This window comes from Danio aesculapii, chromosome 1 (assembly GCF_903798145.1).
Source record: "Danio aesculapii chromosome 1, fDanAes4.1, whole genome shotgun sequence".
Lineage (NCBI taxonomy): Eukaryota > Metazoa > Chordata > Actinopteri > Cypriniformes > Danionidae > Danio > Danio aesculapii.
In genome coordinates, this window is record NC_079435.1 from 35624121 (window position 1) to 35642470 (window position 18350).

The 18350-nt window shown below is 34.9% G+C and overlaps 1 protein-coding gene across 1 annotated transcript in view; it reads left to right on the forward strand.

Moving 5' to 3' along the window:
• Positions 1–1639: 1639 nt before the first annotated feature.
• Positions 1640–18350, forward strand: part of dchs2 (dachsous cadherin-related 2) — a 46509-nt gene continuing 29798 nt past the window's right edge. The window contains exons 1-4 of the mRNA XM_056459462.1: positions 1640–3489; positions 6588–6779; positions 6886–7117; positions 15189–15425. Coding sequence (XP_056315437.1) covers positions 1750–3489; positions 6588–6779; positions 6886–7117; positions 15189–15425 — 2401 coding nt within the window. The 5' untranslated portion in view covers positions 1640–1749. The remainder of the gene's footprint in view (positions 3490–6587; positions 6780–6885; positions 7118–15188; positions 15426–18350) is intronic.

The window sequence follows — 18350 nt, forward strand, 5'->3', positions numbered from 1 at the left end:
TATAAGTCATATTTTTGTTCATGTCCCACAACTCTGCTCACAATGTTATAATAATATAAGAAAATTTTACTACAATATGACATTATTTGTACTGTTTAATACATGTTAATTTTCAGCAGCTTATTATTACTTTTAAACTTTTTTCATTATTATATAATATTTGTTATGATTTTTTTATTGTAACTAAATGTGGCTGTCCCACACATTTGAATCCTTACCAGAATTTAAATAGCTTTAATTATGATACTTTATTAAAGATAAAAAAAATTCTACTTTGTATGAAAACAGAAATTAGTAGGCCTATGTAAACTGACTGACTGGGTCACCTTGATACCGCACAAGATCTCAAAATATGAGGTAAAAATAATACTTTCTGTCATTTTTTTTAAATTCATTACTATACCAGAAAATATTGATCTACAAAAATACATGTTTATTACTGTTTGATTAATGTATATTAAGATAATGGTTTTCTAGTAGACCTTGATAGCTGCCATCAATATGCCATAATTGCAACAATGTCATTAAAGGATTAGTTCACTCAAAAATGAAAACTTATTTATAACTTATCCTCATGTCATTCCAAACCCTCAAGATAATCGTTCATCTTCAGAACTCAAATTAAGATATGTATGAATCTAAGAGCTCCATCATCCTCCACAGACAGCAAAGGTACCACAAAAAAATAAATAAATAAAAATAAAATAAAAAAGATTATCAAAACAGACCAGATGTCTTCAGTGGGGTAATCTGAATCTATGCGAATGCATTTGGGCACAAATAAAACAAACAAAAAATGAGCTCTTGAAACATGCTACTTTTTGAAATTATAATTTAAAAAGAAAAATGTGTGATCGATAAAGTCTAATGTTTGTAAATGTGTGATAAATATAATGCCTATAATGAACCTTAGCCAATTGTAATGTTGCTGTAAGGACATTTTGTAAGATTAGACGAAGAAGAACATCAGAAGAACAAGATCCATGTTAAAATCTTAACAAATTTTGTTGATATATTTATTTATTTAACTAATTCACTCAAAATGAAAATTCTGAATGTTAAACATGAATGTTGGAAAATCATCCACCCATTCACAGAGGAAATATAAATTCTATGGCAACAATTTTCTAATTCAAATAGGCCTAACTTCTTTTGCGGTTTGTAAGTCAAGGTTGAGTTAATGCTGACATAATTTTAATTTTTGAATGAACTATTCCTTCAAGTTCAGGGATATGGCTGATTTCAAGAAGTCCTTTGCTGCGAAAAAGCCACGTTATAGGCTTGAAAAGATTTTAATGTTATTTGAATAGTCACATTTTAATAACATTTCGATTGTCACAATAGACTAATATTTAATTGATTTCGAAATCACCCAAATAAAGCGTGTTTACGTTTATTATAAGTAAACCGAAAGGCAGAATTTTGCTACACCTGCCTCAAGTCCGCGCGTCACGTGACTCAGGGGGAGCCTCATCATGGCAAGTGGTGCTCATACTGCTTGACACAAAACACCCTCTGACCTCCTTCTTATGTGCTGCTTTAACTTCTCCGGCAGAAGACGGATTTATATATTAAAAAGTACATGTACACAGAGCGGAGAATGTCTGTAAAAGCTGGAAAGACACGGAGGAACATTTGTCCCCGAAAAACAGCGTAAACTTCAGTCCGAAGTGAAGAAGATACTGTGAAGACGTGCTTCCTCTTCAGCCTATAATGATTATAACTCATTAATCCTACTAATGTTTTCGTATGAAAATGGAGTTTTACACACGGACTTTCTTCCAGTGTCTCTTACTCACATTATTATGTGAGCACGTTTGCGCGCAGGTGTTCAATCTCAGTCTCTCCGTAGAGGAAGGTTTACCTGCGGAAACTATTGTCGGGGATATAAGAGCTGGACTACCGGCGAAAACCCAGAGTTCTGGATTTTTTATATCTGAGAGCAGAGATTCGGAGGTGTTCAGAGACTTTGAGATCGACGGAGACACCGGGATCATCTCCACCGCAGTGGTGTTGGATCGAGAGCGCACAGATAAGTACGAGTTCGCGGCCGCAACCTTAACAGGGGAGGTTATTAAAGTATCTATTCAGGTGACGGATATAAATGATAACTTCCCAATATTCCCTGTAAAAACAATCCATTTGAATGTGTCTGAATTAAGCCCTCCAGGAACCCGCTTTGAGTTGGAAGGAGCACAGGACAAGGATGAGGGTGATTATGGCACCCAGGGCTACAGAATAACAGATGGAGAAATGAGAGAACATTTTAAAGTGGAGATCCGCAGTAATGGAGTTGGCATGTTCAATTTAGACCTTATTCTGCAAACAAGATTAGATAGAGAAATAGCAGACTTCTATAGTTTCACAATTGAGGCTTTTGATGGTGGTGTTCCACCAAAAACAGGCCAGTTGCAAGCGCATATTTCTGTACTTGATGAAAATGACAACCAGCCTGTTTTCAATCAATCCGAGTATCATGCTGTCGTAATGGAAAATGCCACAATAATGACACCAGTCTGCCAGGTATTTGCGACAGACACAGATCTTGGAAGCAATGGCCAGGTCACCTATGGGATCAATCGCCGTCAAAGTGACCCCAATGAGTTTTTCGCTATTGGCAGTTCTTCAGGTATCATCAGTGTCAATAAACATTTGGACTATGAAAACCAGTCATTTTATGAACTCATTGTGACAGCATGGGATTTCGGAATTCAACCCGAATCCTCCAGCACATTTGTAAGTATTAAAGTCCTGAATGTCAATGACAACCCTCCGAATATTAGCATCCTGTTTCTTAATGAGGCTGGAGCACCTGAAGTATCTGAAGGAGCAGGACCTGGAGACTATGTTGCCAGGATTGCCGTCTCAGATCCAGATTTAGGAGATGTCAAGAAGATCGATGTGCTCCTCCAAGGTGGGGATGGGATGTTTTCCCTCAGATCCATGGATGATTTTCTTTATGTTCTCTGTGTTGATGGCCCACTGGACAGAGAGATGAAGGACTTGTATGAACTCACTGTGACTGCCTCAGATTTTGGTTCCCCTCCTTTGAGCAGCAAGAAAACATTTCAGATTCAGGTCACAGATGTGAATGACAATCCACCTGTTTTTGATCAAACCATGTATGAGGAAAGCATTGACGAGGATGTGCGAGAGGGAACAGCTGTATTTCGAGTCAAAGCAACGGACAGAGATCTAGAAGGGGACTCTGGAATCATCTACTTTATTGTGCAGTCAGAGCAAAAGTGTCAATTTAACATAGATCCAACATCAGGCCTCATTACTACATCTGCTGCCCTTGACCATGAGAGAGAGACGGAGCTGAGGTTTGTGGTGGTGGCGAGTGATGGTGGTTCCCCTTCTCTGTCTTCTACAGCCACTGTGATCATCCATGTGGAGGATGTCAATGACAACAAACCCATTTTCCAACAACAATTGTATAATGCAACTGTCAAAGAACACACAGCTGTTGGAACATGCATCTTACAGGTACAAACTTATTATTACACTCCTTTTGATGATTATAAATGAAACAATGTGATAAAAAACAGGAAATTCCTATGTTTTCCACTTGGGAACTAACATCAGACGTATTTACAGCAATAAAATTAACTTGATATTTTCCATGTAAGAATTACATTTTCCATATTTCACATGAGATTTTAAAATATTTTATACATAAAATTCATGAGTTATTTTTCTTTAGGGTTTGATGATTTTATTTTATTTATGTTTACTATTGACATTACAAATTATTATTAAAATATATATATATTTTTGCATAATTGTACCATATATCGGTATAATAGGTGTAAGGTATGTTTTACTTTATGTTATAACAATATAGTGAATGAAGCCCTGGTACAACAAATAAAGCATTGTAGGAATCACAAGGTCACAAGAATTACATTATTACAATCACAACAACACACACAGCCACCCTCTCTCAAAACAGAGACAGTACTATGTTTTTTTATTGAAACAAAGATGGCTGTGTTGCAAAATAAGCACAACACTCTGCTCACTGCTTTCGCCTGGCACAAGTGCATTCGGCATGACAAATGAAATCATATTTAGAGTTGTGGTATAAAAAGATTTCTAATCTTGTAACATTTAAAAATGTAAAAATAAATGAGTTGGAAAATTGATATGTATATCATGGTAGAGCAAAAGGCTATTAAACCTCTGACACTTTTTTTCTTTGCCTGTATTGGAGTTTGAATCTTTTTGTATAAACTGCTGTAGGCAATGAATGTTTTCAAAAAGATTGTATTGAATAGTTTTTATTCTAATGCACATGATTTACAATTAATCCAATATTTGGTGTAACCATTATTTCTCTTTAAAGCTGCACCTGTTCTTTTTTAGCTGTGAATGGTGTTTAAAGAAATTTGCATCTTGGAGAATTTGTTCGGTGTATTTAGGCTTTAGTCTCAGTTAGTTTTGTGTCTTTGTGTAATCCCAGACTAACTCTGAAGTGTTGAGACCAGGGCTATTTCAGGGGACCATCTGTTAAAATGATCCTCGCATGCACATCCATGCAAAAATCTCACTGGACTTTTACAGTATTTACAAAAAACATTTATATAGCCATTTACATTTGATACATTGAAACAAAATATATACATTTGTGTAAAAGATTTAATGATGTTTTGCTGTATTTTATGTTTGGTAGGTACAGTTTTTTCACTGAATATATTTTTAGATATCTCTCTTTTTGATCATGGTCGCAATGAGCTTTGCGTGCGAGAGGGTTTCTGGAATTTATGATCTCAGACATTTGTTTTCAGACTTTGACCGGAGGTCCCAATCCTTCCACCCACAACTGGGCTCATAAATGTTGATATAATCTCTTTTATGGCAGAAAGCATAAGATCATAAGGTGTTGCTGAGTATAGGAAGAATTATTCAGAACCCCATTTTTAACACATTTGTACTTTTTAATTTGGTCGATTTTCTGACCAGTCTTCTGCAGTATATCTGTTTAGGATCTAGACCACAAATACATACAGAGTTATGAGGTGTAAAAAAGGAACATAGCATAAGCTTTGAATTAATAAGAGGTTAACACTCTCCATGAATCTCAATATCATCAGAAAAAAGGTTTGCAATTTGACAAATTTACATTAATTTGTATTATATGAATTAAAACTTTTCTCTTATTTTCAAAAAATAAATAAACTAAGCATGAAATCCACTCCAAGCACAAAGTTGACAAGCTCAGATTGTTTTAGTCCCTGTTTACATTTGTTTTGAGCACTGTCCACTTGTGATCAGATTGATGAAAACTATCGGGAAAAAGGAATATATTTTTAATAATTTTTGTCTATTTTTCTTTTCATTGGACATTTGTATTTGTATTGCTTAAGGTGATATATTTACCAAACTTTTTCTCAAGTGTGATATGCCTTGCACACTAATGAAGCAATTTTGCAGAAGTAGGTGAAGCTGATAGTAATGTAAAGGCCTGATTGTCTGAAATTAACTTGAGCTCTGCAGCGAAACTTCCTGTGAGCAGAGATGGGTTGAAAATGAACACAGAACTTGCAGTTGAGAAGTCTTGTGCTTTTGAGGTTGTGCAGAGAATTAGTAGAAAAAGAGGACGTATGTATGGGTGCGGCCAATGGACGACTAGAGAATGATTGACAAGTGACGAATTTCACTAAACTCCACCTGTTAACATCAGCTGCGTATAAAAGCAATAATCAGGAAATGAAAGTTGTTGCGCATCTCCTGAATGTAACTGTTACTTTGCATTGGGGATATCAGAATTCTGTGAATCTAGTTATTTGTTTGTAGCCAATAAATTACTAAGATTTTTGACATTTAAGAAAAACCTCTCCTGACCTTTTTTATTGAACACATGGTATTGATTAGATATTCCAAACAAAACACAGTTTAATATTAAGTGTGAGCAAAAGTGTTTGGTTGAAAGCAATCAGAGCATGAAATGTAGTTTTTATTATGTGTATAGATGGTACAGGTATATCACAATTTGTCAGCTCAAAGAGTGAAGTGGGAAAGGTTAATCTGAGACACCCTTTGCTGTGCCAACACTTTAACCGAAGTTAATAAGATAAGGACCGGCCTTATGGTCAGATGGTTGATTACTAGTTCTTTAAAAATGACTGGCTTTTAGATTAGGAACGATGCAGTTCACTTAAATGTAATTGTGTCTAATATAAGACATATTGGTCTTTTTTATATTTAAAAAATTATATTTGTCTGACCATTAGGTCTGTCTAAATATTCAATACAAAGACAAGATTTCTTTGGTGACACATTTATGTATATTAAAACTGAGCATCACCAACATTTATCTGTTTGCTCATCCACTTATGGATAATAATGGTTAGACAAGAATTAGACAAGAATCATTGTAGTGCTTGACAAGTAAACAACATTTCAATATATCAATATAAGTTTCTTCTGAGTAATTCTGGCATTAGGGGTCATGGGATAATGTCAGCTGCAGATTTTGATAATAACATGTATTATTTTAAAATATATTATAAATAATAATAAATGATTATACATTTTTATATATTTATAAATAATTAATAATTTTTAAATTTCATCTGGCCCAGGTCACTGCCATAGATGCCGATGGTGCTGAGTTTGGATCAGTGCAATACTCCCTTTATGACGGCTTCAGTGGCAAGAATGTTCACCCTTTCTTTCACATAAACTCTGTGACTGGGAACATCTGTGTGTCTCAAGATATTGATCACGAAGCTGACCTTTTGACCTTTGACCTGTTGATTAAAGCTGAAGATCAAGTAAGTTTATGTCTGTTAATCCTCATATTGTAGAATATTAGATTTAGACTGAAAAAGTAGCTTACAATTATGCTTTTTACGCCTGTTTTTTTGTTTTTCTGAACAGGACGGGTTCAGCTCGCAAACATTTGTTCATATCGACATAGAAGATGTCAATGATAATGCTCCTGTTTTTAATCCTGGGAAATATGTCACAAGCGTTAGTGTCCATGCCCAACCTGGCACCGAGCTCCTTAATGTTTATGCTTCTGACCAAGATGCTGGAAACAATGGGAAAATAACATACGAACTTCAGCCCGGAGATTCTGCTACTTTATTTACCGTGGACCAGTCAACAGGTAATGTGTTGCAAGTTAACATGCATTATGTGTTTGTTAAGCACAAAAATGTGTGTCTGTTGCTTGTCCCACTGGAGCAGGGGTGCTCAAACCTTTTGTATGAAGGGCCAAAAACCAAATAACATTGATAGCTGTGGGCCGAAGGTAAAGGTGTACCAAACTACAGCATATTACATTGAAGTTGCCATGAATAATTTTTCAATTTATTTAATAAAATGTTAAAATAAATAGAAAATATTACTTTAAATTGTATTTACTAATGCAGTATATCTTTTAAAATGATTACTTATAGCAATGAAAACATAAACAATCACAGTGAATACACTAGTCAAGCAGAATCTGCCTTTGATTTGCTCACCAAAGTCTCTGCATTGTCGGGTGACAGTATGAACATTTAAACAAAATCTGATTCATTTACACCATTTAATTGAAACATAATTACAGTTAGCTTTTAACAGTAAAACAAACAAACAAAGGGTTCATTAAATTTGAATGGACAATCTCGAAACCCTCTCCATCATATTCCCTCTCTTCTGAGATAGGATGTCGGGCCAAATCAAAAGTTACCATGGCCCAACTTTTGACCGGGGGCCTTAGTTTAGGCATCTCTGCACTAGAGTATGTCCAACTTGTATGTTAGGTGAGGGTTTAGCACTTTTATTTGTTCACCTGGAAAAACTTTTATTTACATGAAAGTATGAAAATCTTCATTATTCTTCCAGTAACTCAAAATGTCTCAGATGTGGATGACTTCTTTTCTTAAAGGATTAGTTCACCCAAAAATGAAAATTCTGGTAATAATTACTCCCCCTCATGTCATTTCAATCCCCTGAGACATTCATTCATCATCACAACTCAAATTGAGATATTTTAGATCTGAATGCTCTTTCAGTCTTTCAGTCATTACTGTCTATGGATGGTCAGAGAGTTCTCAAATTTTATCTAAAATGTCCTCATTTGTGCCTCAAAAATGAGGTCTCGGGGTTTTGAAACATGATGGGTGAGTAATTAATAACAGCATTTTTATTTTTGTGTGAATTATCCTTTAAGATGAGCACAAACACATTTTTTTAATATCTTTTTTAAAAATGTGACTTATTCATATACAAGTGGATAAAACCCAAAAATTAGCACTTTAAAAACATTCAAGACAAACATGACAATCCGTACAACACCAGTTAATAATTCAGTTCTCTGACCACACACCAGGCATTAGAAAAGTTGCTACCAGGTCGCAAGATCATTCTAGAAATGTCTCAAAAATTTTTTGCAATTGCCCTTTAAGAGCTACTACTTACTTGTCATTTAAGAGCTACATTTACATATGTCACAATTAAAAAGCACATTTGATTTAAATGATCGATTGCCTAATTGATTAATTGATTTGATGGTTTCATGAAATTAAACCTTAGGATATTTTTTGTTTGGTTGTTTTATGAAGGTGCTAAAGACATGAAGTCTGCATATTAATTTAATTTTAAAAAATTGTTGTAACAAAATGTTGATGTTTGATAAAGTAAAATTTTGCTTTCTATAACATTTATTTAATGTTTCAGGATGAATTTTTTTTCTTTTTCAAATTAAGCATACAAGGCTGTGCTAAGTATTTTGTCCAGTGCACTTGTTAATTTTATGTAATTAATATGGTCATATTTATTGAATTATGTGCTTCATATGAACTATTGAATTTTATTTATTGAACTATATGTCCCATTAATTAAATTAATTATTTGCCCTTTAAGGCTTAATATCAAATTTAAAGACTTTAAAAGAAAACAGACAATGAGCAAATGAGTTTAATAAACACTGAAAAATGTTTTACTGACTATATATACACAAATAAAAAGTTTCACTTCATTTTTTATATTAAATATATTTAAAAAAAATTAATAAATAATAAATTTAATCTCAATGTCAAAAACGCTTTTAAATCATCACATTTACACACATATTTTCAGTTTCAGTTGTCATCTCAATTTTGGGTGGTGCGACATTATTTAGTCGACTCTGATATTATGTTTCTTTCTGGTCTTTCCCGCTGTCAAAAGAGCAGTCCAGCAAAATGACAAAGAAAGCTGATCCTGATTGGTCCTCGTCTGTGCATTCAAAATGCTGATTGACTCACAGAAAGAACCTTATAGAGCTAAGCTAGAGTTCAACTTTGCTGATAAAACCTTTTTGTTTTTTAAATAAAAAGTTTTAAAATGTAAACAACATCACATAATGTAATTAAGTTGTTGTTTAATAAGAATATGTGAATAACTCAATTTTGACAAAAATGTCAGATAGAACACTATAATACTAAGGTGACGAAGGGATTTCATGTAAATTTAATGGTAAATCATTGGTTTTCTTAAAGTTGTAATAATGGAAATATTTGTATATTTCTTTCACAACCCCTTTCTTTGGGTTAAGCCTGACTTTTGGGTTATTCATTCATTCATTTTCTTTTCGGCTTAGTTACTTTATTAATCTGGGGTTGCCACAACTTATCCAGCATATGTTTTATGCCGCGGATGCCCTTCCAGCTGCAACCCATCACTGGGAAAACTTTTGGGTTATATTCACTTGCATTATATGGACTCACAGAGATAGCTCATTTATTTCTACAATCAATATGTCATGTACATCTGGTACAACACAAGGGGGAGGAAATGATGAGAGACTTTTTTTTTTGGGCTAAGTATCCCTTTAAATAAAGAAATCAAAGGCAAACCCACTTAAAATATGTTGTGCTGGAAACTACAGCCCATAGGGCAATATTAGATAACCTATCTATTGGGTTTAGACATGATAGTGCGTGCTTGTCTTGACAGTCAGGCTGAGAGTCTTCGTTTACAAATATAGTAATGGGGTCTGTCATGTCCCAGTGGGAAGCCAATGGATTTACACAGCACCTTGCTAAGTTCTTACCGGACATGAGTGACACATGACTTTTTTTTGTGGTGTCTACGTAGAGCACATGCAGAGAGAATTTCTTCTTATTATTTTTTTTGAAGGATTCATATAGGTTTTACAAAGCATTTAATTTGTCATTTCACCTCTGCAATTTACTGTGATTTTTTTGTGCAAATTAATACATTTAAAGTGTTCTAGTGCAAGCAGGTACACTTACAGTACATATTAGCATTAATTACATTTATGTAAGTTATTTTATTTTAAGCATAACAATCAATAAAGAGTTAGAGTTACATGATACAGTATGATAAAAATCTCATATCATGACATCTCATCCTGATAATGATATAGTAATCTGGTTATCAGTAGATACGGATATAGGAGTATATATAAAAATCTATGAATGGTTTACAGTATATTTATTGACTCTTTTTTTTCAATTAAAGTTTATACTCAAAAAATTACTCATTCATATGTTTTTATTTTTCTAACTTTATTTAGAATTTCAGACAAAATGTTTATGGATGTAGAAATATTCAAGTATTGTTAAAAAATGCAAAACTTTCTCATCATGCTGTTATTTATGTTTCTGCCTTCATCCAATGATAAATGTATTATGCGACACTACAATATAAGTGAGAGCATAATATGAAACGACAATATACAATCAATATACATCATGGTATTGTGCAGACCTATTAGAGATGTCAAAAATCAAAATTCTCGAGTTTAGTAAATAATATTCAAGGTTTTTGAATAGCATCCGGTATAATCACCGTCACCGTGCATTTCACACACATAGAGCCACTGCTGAGCCATGCTGTTTGGTGTGACGCATTACAATAATCAGATTACCCTGTAATGAAGTAGCAGGTCTGTTCTTAATTTGTTGGTATTCTTACGTTAATCATAGTTCTGTCATCAATCATTGTTCCATGTTATATATTATATCCTCTTTTACATTTAGAAGACAGCAGTGAGGGCAAGCAGCAGTGGTTTAGATCAGAAAACAAATGCTCCTTGTCTTTTAGTGTGCTCACACTAAAGTATATATTCTTCTTTTACATTAATGTGTAGAACATTTGAAACAAATGTAAAATAATTTCACTACATTTGATCAAGCATCTCAGTAATTGTAAGAAAGAAAACTCAAGGACAAATGGCTTATGCTACAGTAGATATGTATTCTCTTACACACATGGCCATCAACAATATGTATTGATACAGTTTTGCTTGCACAAAGTTAAAGACACAACAGTGTTTTAAATTCAAACATTAAAACAGTGATGTTTTAAATTCAAGTACGTATTTGGCATGATGTCATGCTGAATGTGTGTGTTTATATTAAGTAATTATTTATGTACATTTTGCTGCATATTTATATAATTATTGTATTCAAAGCTAAAATAAACTTGATAAATCATATTTTAAATTGCTACTTGTAGCATATTTTTTAAAATAAAAAACTAAAATATATATAAAATAGGCCTAATAGACGGCAGCGATGTCGTCCCATCTCCATCATACTACTCTCCGCGACCCCAGTTTAATAAAGGGACTGAGTCAAAAAGAAAATGAATAATTGAATGAATGAGGCCTAACAGACATTGGTGAATATATTTTCTTACATAAAAATTGTAACAGTGATATTACACTCATTAAAAATTAGCTACACTGTATGTTTCCATCATATTAATTTTTATATAGAACATTTTTGTTAGTTGCATGTTTCAATTATGATGGAAAAGATTTACCATATGTAAATGTGCCTCAACAGATGATTGGTTAACTGGTCTAACCATCTTAAATTGTTGTTTTAAAAATCTTGCAAACACCTGAACAATGCAGAAAGTGTATGGAAAATTGGGAAGATAAATCAAAATAAAGGTCCCACTTCTTATTCTCACCAAACAAACAGAAAACGATCAATCATTGTGGATTAAATACAGATGTCTAAGTATCACCTGATCAAATCCTGGGTAGACCCCTAAGTCTGAGTCCTAAGTTTTCTTTCTTGTTCTTTGGCATGCAGGTGCTAGGGACTGCTAAAACAAATAGCTAAATACAATTTTCAAAGATTAATCCCTATTGCTCTTGTCTGTGTGCCTGTGATTAACTTTCTGTGTGCCATTGATTGCATGAATGCATAAGGTTACTCACCCCAGTTTCAATCAACAGAAAAGGATTTGAAGTTAGTTTAAGGTGACAGAATCTAGCGGGCCCCCCACCATCTGTCAAAAGTGGAACTAGCAACAAACCTAACCACATCACCATCAGTGATGTGAGCTTATCCTTGTTATCCAATGAATATCGCTAAAGAATTATACAGAGCTGGAGGTAAAGTAGAATCCTTAATGAAATTGTTTTCAGTGAGTTCTGAGTTATGTAGCAGTCAAAGAATTAATTTTTATGACATATTAAACTTGTGTTTCATAGAGTTTATCAATTTCAAATGGTTGTTAAGTACAGATTTCTCTGTGACTTAATAGTTGCAAACAGGGCTTGACATTAACTTTTTTGATCACCAGCCACTGTGGCTAGTAGTTTTTCAACATTACTAGCCACTCACCATTTTCACTAGCCACAATTTTGTTGTTGGGACAATATATTTTATTTGCATAAATTTGACTTTGGCATGCTAAAATGACTTGATTTAGATTTTGCATTATGTCCACATGCCTCCTCATTCATTTTACTTTTTGTGTGTTGTGTATGAGCTTGCTCAATGTGCATGAGCAAATGAGTTGTGGTTTCATGAAGTTGCATTGCATCTAGTTCTTATTTCACATTACTTTTCAGGGCTCAACATTAAGGATTTACCTAATTTTTCTCTGGCCACACCAAAATAAATAAACAAATAACTATTTCTTAGCTGCAAATTTTTAACTAATAAAAAAATAAAATGAAAACAAGCTAAATTTAGCTGCATACATGTGCTTTTTATTCAACAAAACCTTTCTTTAAAAAAAAAGACATTTTAAAAAGAATTATTTCCATGTATCTAAAAGTATGCACAATAGTCTGTCCAGTCTAAAGGTCCCTGATCACCAGTTCACTATACATAAATGGGAAGTTAATCTCCTATTAAAGCAATGTTATTGTAAAGGATGATAATTAAACCATAAATAAAAAAAAAATAACTGTAAGCCAAAGAAACCAGGTGAAAAACAAGTTGCAATAATGGTGTAATAATGAAAGGATGATCACATGTACACAGTTAACTTTAGGCCCATTAATAATATGTTCAGTGAATGGTTAAAGGCAATGTTGCGTCGTGTAAGGAAACAGGAGCTTTATAAACACTTGAACGCATCACATCAGCTGTGCGCACAATACTAAAGTCCTCATCGGTGACTGAAGAAAGCCTGTGTCTCACTGTGCGTGTGGTCATCCTCTCATTCAGTATTCACCAGCTTTCTTTTGCTCGCATGAACAGTTATTTTGTCAGTCATGCTGCTTCTTGATTAACTACAATTCAAAAATAGTTTCAACCAGCCAAAGTGGCTAGTTGGAGTGGCTCTCTAACTCACCACAGCTGAAATCTACCTGCATTTGGCAGGTTGGGGGGTATTAATGTCAAGCCCTGGTTGCAAATATAAACCTTCTTTTAACTGTTAGTTGTGCGTATTGTGCTCTAGTGATCAGATTTAGAGATCTTTTCAGCAAACTGGTTATTTCAGACTGTTTTTTTTCAGTTGCACAGTTTATATAATCACATATTATTATTAAAGTACGTAATGCTGTTGTAATTCAGATGTCTAAAGTGCTTTCCAGTTTTACTATTTGAGTGCTGTCAAACTGTTGTAGCCACTACTCAACTTTTTACTGTTTTGATTGTTATACTTCATTTTGTTCAGTAGAAAGTTAATGCCTAATCACATTTGAAAACAACATACTATCTACGCCAGCAGTCACCAATCGTGTTCCTAAATTCAATTCAATTCAACTCAACTCAGTTCAATTCATCTTTATTTCTGTAGCGATTTTACAATGTAGATTCACATAGAAGATTATAGTAAATTGAAACAGTGTCAGTTCAGTTTTCAGTGTTGAAGTTCAGTTTAGTTCAGTTCAGTGTGATTTAATTTTCACTGCTGAGAGTTCAACCACTGAAGAGCAAATCCATCAATGAGGAGCTCCACAGATCCCGAATCATGCAAGCCAGTGGTGACAGCGGTGAGGAAAAAACTTTACCAATTGGCGAAAGTGAAGAATTAACAAAACCTTGAGAGAAACCAGGCTCAGTTGGGCGCGACCATTTCTCCTATGGCCAAACGTCTTGTACAGAGCTGCAGTCTAGGCACCAAAGGCTAGAGAGCGCTGGACGTCCATAATGGAGAAGCTGCAGGTGGGAGAGGTCACCGGCTGGTGTACAGGCTGTCCCTTCAGGATCAATGCGAGGACTCGTCTGTCACTGGGGTCTCCTCCATAACCACCACAGCAGCTGCTCAGAATACGGCCTGGTCCAGGTTTATGGCAACCTCGGGAATAATAAAAACAGACTAACATAAGTGCAGATGCCATTTAAATTATAATGTCTTTAGGGAAGTGTTCCAGGCTCCGGTTGCCCTAAATAATGCAGACTAACAATCCTTTAGAGGATTTGGATTTCAACAGCGTTTGTGTTTTATGTGTATGCTAATGCAAAGAGATGTGTCTTTAATCTAGTTTTAAACTGACAGAGTGTGTCTGCCTCCCGAACTGTGCTAGGAAGGCTGTTCCAGAGTTTAGGTGCCAGACATGAGAAAGATCTACCGCCAACAGTTGATTGGGAGCCAATGCAATGATGAAACAACTGGAGTAATATGATCATATTTGTTTGTTCTAGAAAGCACTCTAGCAGCTGCATTTTGAACCAACTGAAGTTTGTTAATTAGGCCAGCAGGGCAACCGCCTAGTAACGCATTACAATAATAATTGAGAGGTCATGAAAGCATGAATAAGCAGTTCCGCATCAGACATTGATAGCATATGTTGAAATTTGGCAATATTTTTAAGATAAAAAAAATGCAATTTTACAGATGCTTGAAATCTGGCCTTCAAATGGCAGGTTGCTATCAAAAATCGCCCCCAAAGACCTTCCTCCAGATTTATGTACTTATCAATTGCTGCTTCAGGTCCTAATAGATCACCCTTAGGCAAGATGTTGATGTAGATTTTGTGTGTTCGGCAGGTTCGGTCTACCTGAGCTCTTCTCTAATGCAGCTGCGCAGTAGCAGTGTGAAGCTGTCTGTCTCTGCTCGAGATGGAGGAGGCTTGTCTGCCGCTCATCCCGCTAACATCACTGTGAACATCTTGCAGAGCGACCAGCCTCCTGCCCTCTTCCAGAAAGCCCAATACACCTTCTCCATCTCTGAGGACGCACCAGTGGGCTCTTCTGTGGGTTTGGTCCAGGCCATTACCCCTGCAAGTGAGTTATTTTGTGGGGAATACTGTGACACATACACTGTAAACCCTAATAAGTTGAGACTACCCAACTGATTTGAGAAAAGTAAATCCCTCAGTTGTTTGAGTAATGGGAATTTGACAACTCAGTTAATTGAATTGACCAAATGTGGTCTCTTCATTGAATTAGCTTAAATGTTTAATTACAGATAACTTAAATGTTTAAAATGGCTAATAGACTTAACTTCCAAATTTTTCAGCTTTTATTTTCTTTACTTACTCCCAGGGCCATTTATATCGAAGTTGATATTTAGCCGCACCATGTTGGTGTTTAGTAACATCAAATTTTTATGAGGTGGGTCATTAGCCCAACACTCAACCCCCTACCTGGAGGACCAGGACATGCACACATAGACTTTGGACAATTTAGCTTACCCGATTCACCTATAGTGCATGTCATTGGACGTGTGGGGGAAAGCAGAGCACCCAGAGGAAACCCACTCCGACACGGGGAGAACATGCAAAGTCCACACAGAAATGTCAACTGATCCAGTCGGGACTCGAACTAGCGACCTTTTTGCTGTGCAGCGATACCCACTGCACCACCGTGTCACCCCTGCATGTATATCAATTACGAAAAATGAATATAAGCATTTAAATGTCTACTTACTAATTTAACTTTTCTCTTTCGTCAGATGGGTTCAGGTAGTGCCTCTGTCCTGCTGTGCTTCAACTAAATTCAGCATCACAAGCAAAATGACCACTATGTGTCATATAAAATATATCGACCAATCAGCGTGGTTGTCAAAGCAGAATTTCAACCGCAACCAATTATTTTAAACATAGACATGGTGAATCGTTTAAAGAAATTAAAATGTTAAGTTCAGAGAACTTAAAATATTAATAAAAAGTTTTAACACACTTGTTTAAGTTTTTATGCCAATATTTTAAGTCATGTCAAGTTATATTTACTTATTATCTTTAGTATTGACAACTGCGGGATTTACAGTGTAGCGTTGAGTTTGTGACTTGACAATATAATAACATTAATATGGTCATACATTGATAAATATGGTAACCAAAAACGTGTAATGAGTTCACACTGCATGAGGATTGCCGTTGTTTTAAAAATGCATGACTATCTAGGGTAGCGTTCAGTGGCTGCTGTCTTCATACTGCATGATGGATCTGTGACTGAAGATACATGATGCATGACTACAAAACAATTGCCAAGAATTGGCTTACAAACGCGTGCCTATTTTCCTAAGGATTAGGCTATATTCCAGGCCTAAAATTGTGCTGTGAGAACTCAGCATTAGGTAACTGGTTTTATTCAAGTCAAAATAAGTTTCTTAATTAACCTAAACAGGTATAATTTCCAACAATCTACCAACAAACAAGGTTGCCAACTATTTTCAATGGAAAGTAACTAAGCTCTGCTCCAAAAAAGTCATTAGATGTAGCTAAATGGCATAATGTGTACATTTGTATATTACTGTATACTACTGTATCTGTTTGTTTATTAGTCTATGGTTTAATAAAAAGGCAGAATGGTGGCTCAGTGGTTAGCACTGTCACCTCACAGCAAGAAGATTGCTGGTTCGAGTCCCGGCTGGACCAGTTGGCATTTCTGTGTGGAGTTTGCATGTTCTCCCCGTGTTCTCGTGGGTTTCCTCCTGGTGCTCCGGTTTCCCCCACAGTCCAAAGAAATGCACTATAGGTGACCTGAAGTGAGTGTGAATTAGTGGGTGTTTCTCTGGGTGTTCACCTCTGAAATAGAGACTAAGACTGAAAATCAATGAATGCATGGTTTAATAAATTGGTAGTCATATTTGCATTACACTGTGTTTGCACAACACTGTAATCACAATTTGTGTTTATCACTTATTTTTTGATATTATTATTATTAATAATAATATTTCTTAATTTTTTTCTAGAAAAAAACGAAAAAAATCTGTTATAAGCTTTGCAGCACCAAATTAATTCTAAGCATCAAAATGCATGTGTGTTTTAAACTGTGATTTTCCACTACTAGCTGACTACTGTTACCCCAGTGACTAATCCAGTTTGCAGGGCAGGGATTAGCTGATCAGAGGGTTAAATATCAGCCTAGATGTCCAGGATGTTAACGAGATATGTCATGCTCTGTTTCCTTTGGCTCTCATAGTCTGCAATCAGTTGTGTTTAGTGAACAGGGGTTAGCCAGAGTTTATCACACATTCTTAACACACTCTGTAGTAATCGGAAATGATTTTAGATTTTGATATAGTTATGGTACTTTTATAGTATGTTATCATGTGTCAAAGCTTTTGATAGCAATTGCTATTTGAATGTGCAGAATGTTTCATCTTAAATTATAAAACAGGCATAATGTGTAAGAATTAGTCACTTGAAACATTTACTTCTTGATTCTAAAACTGGGTTGTTTTTTGTTTTCTTTTTCTCACATATTGTTCATGCTGTAATACATGCACACAGACATGTGTTTAGCGTTCAATATTTGAACAGGAGACAGTCAACTGAGGTTACCTTTAGATTAACTGATTAACCCTCTCTTCTTCAAATGAAGGCCAGAATTTCTGAGTTTCTGAGTTAAGGGGGAGGGTCTCTTAATCTCTGGCAGCTTTGGATTTCGCCTGCTGTATCAAGGTCTCAACTGTCAAACAGTAGCTTAGGATCTGAAAATACACATTTTAATGCATAAGTTAAGAGTATGTCAGTATGACCCCATTTTATAAGCATATGGTTTGGGAGTAAGTTTAACAAAAATTCACCTGGCATTGAAAGGTCTATACATTTATTTTCAAACTTGTCATGTAAAGTCTTAAAAAGGGTGTAAAAATAGTCCATCTATACAATGGAATAAGTATTAATGTATGCTGTAAGATTAATAAACAATATTTAGATATTTGTTGAAATTTAATTGTTTTAAAAATTAAACATAGCCTTA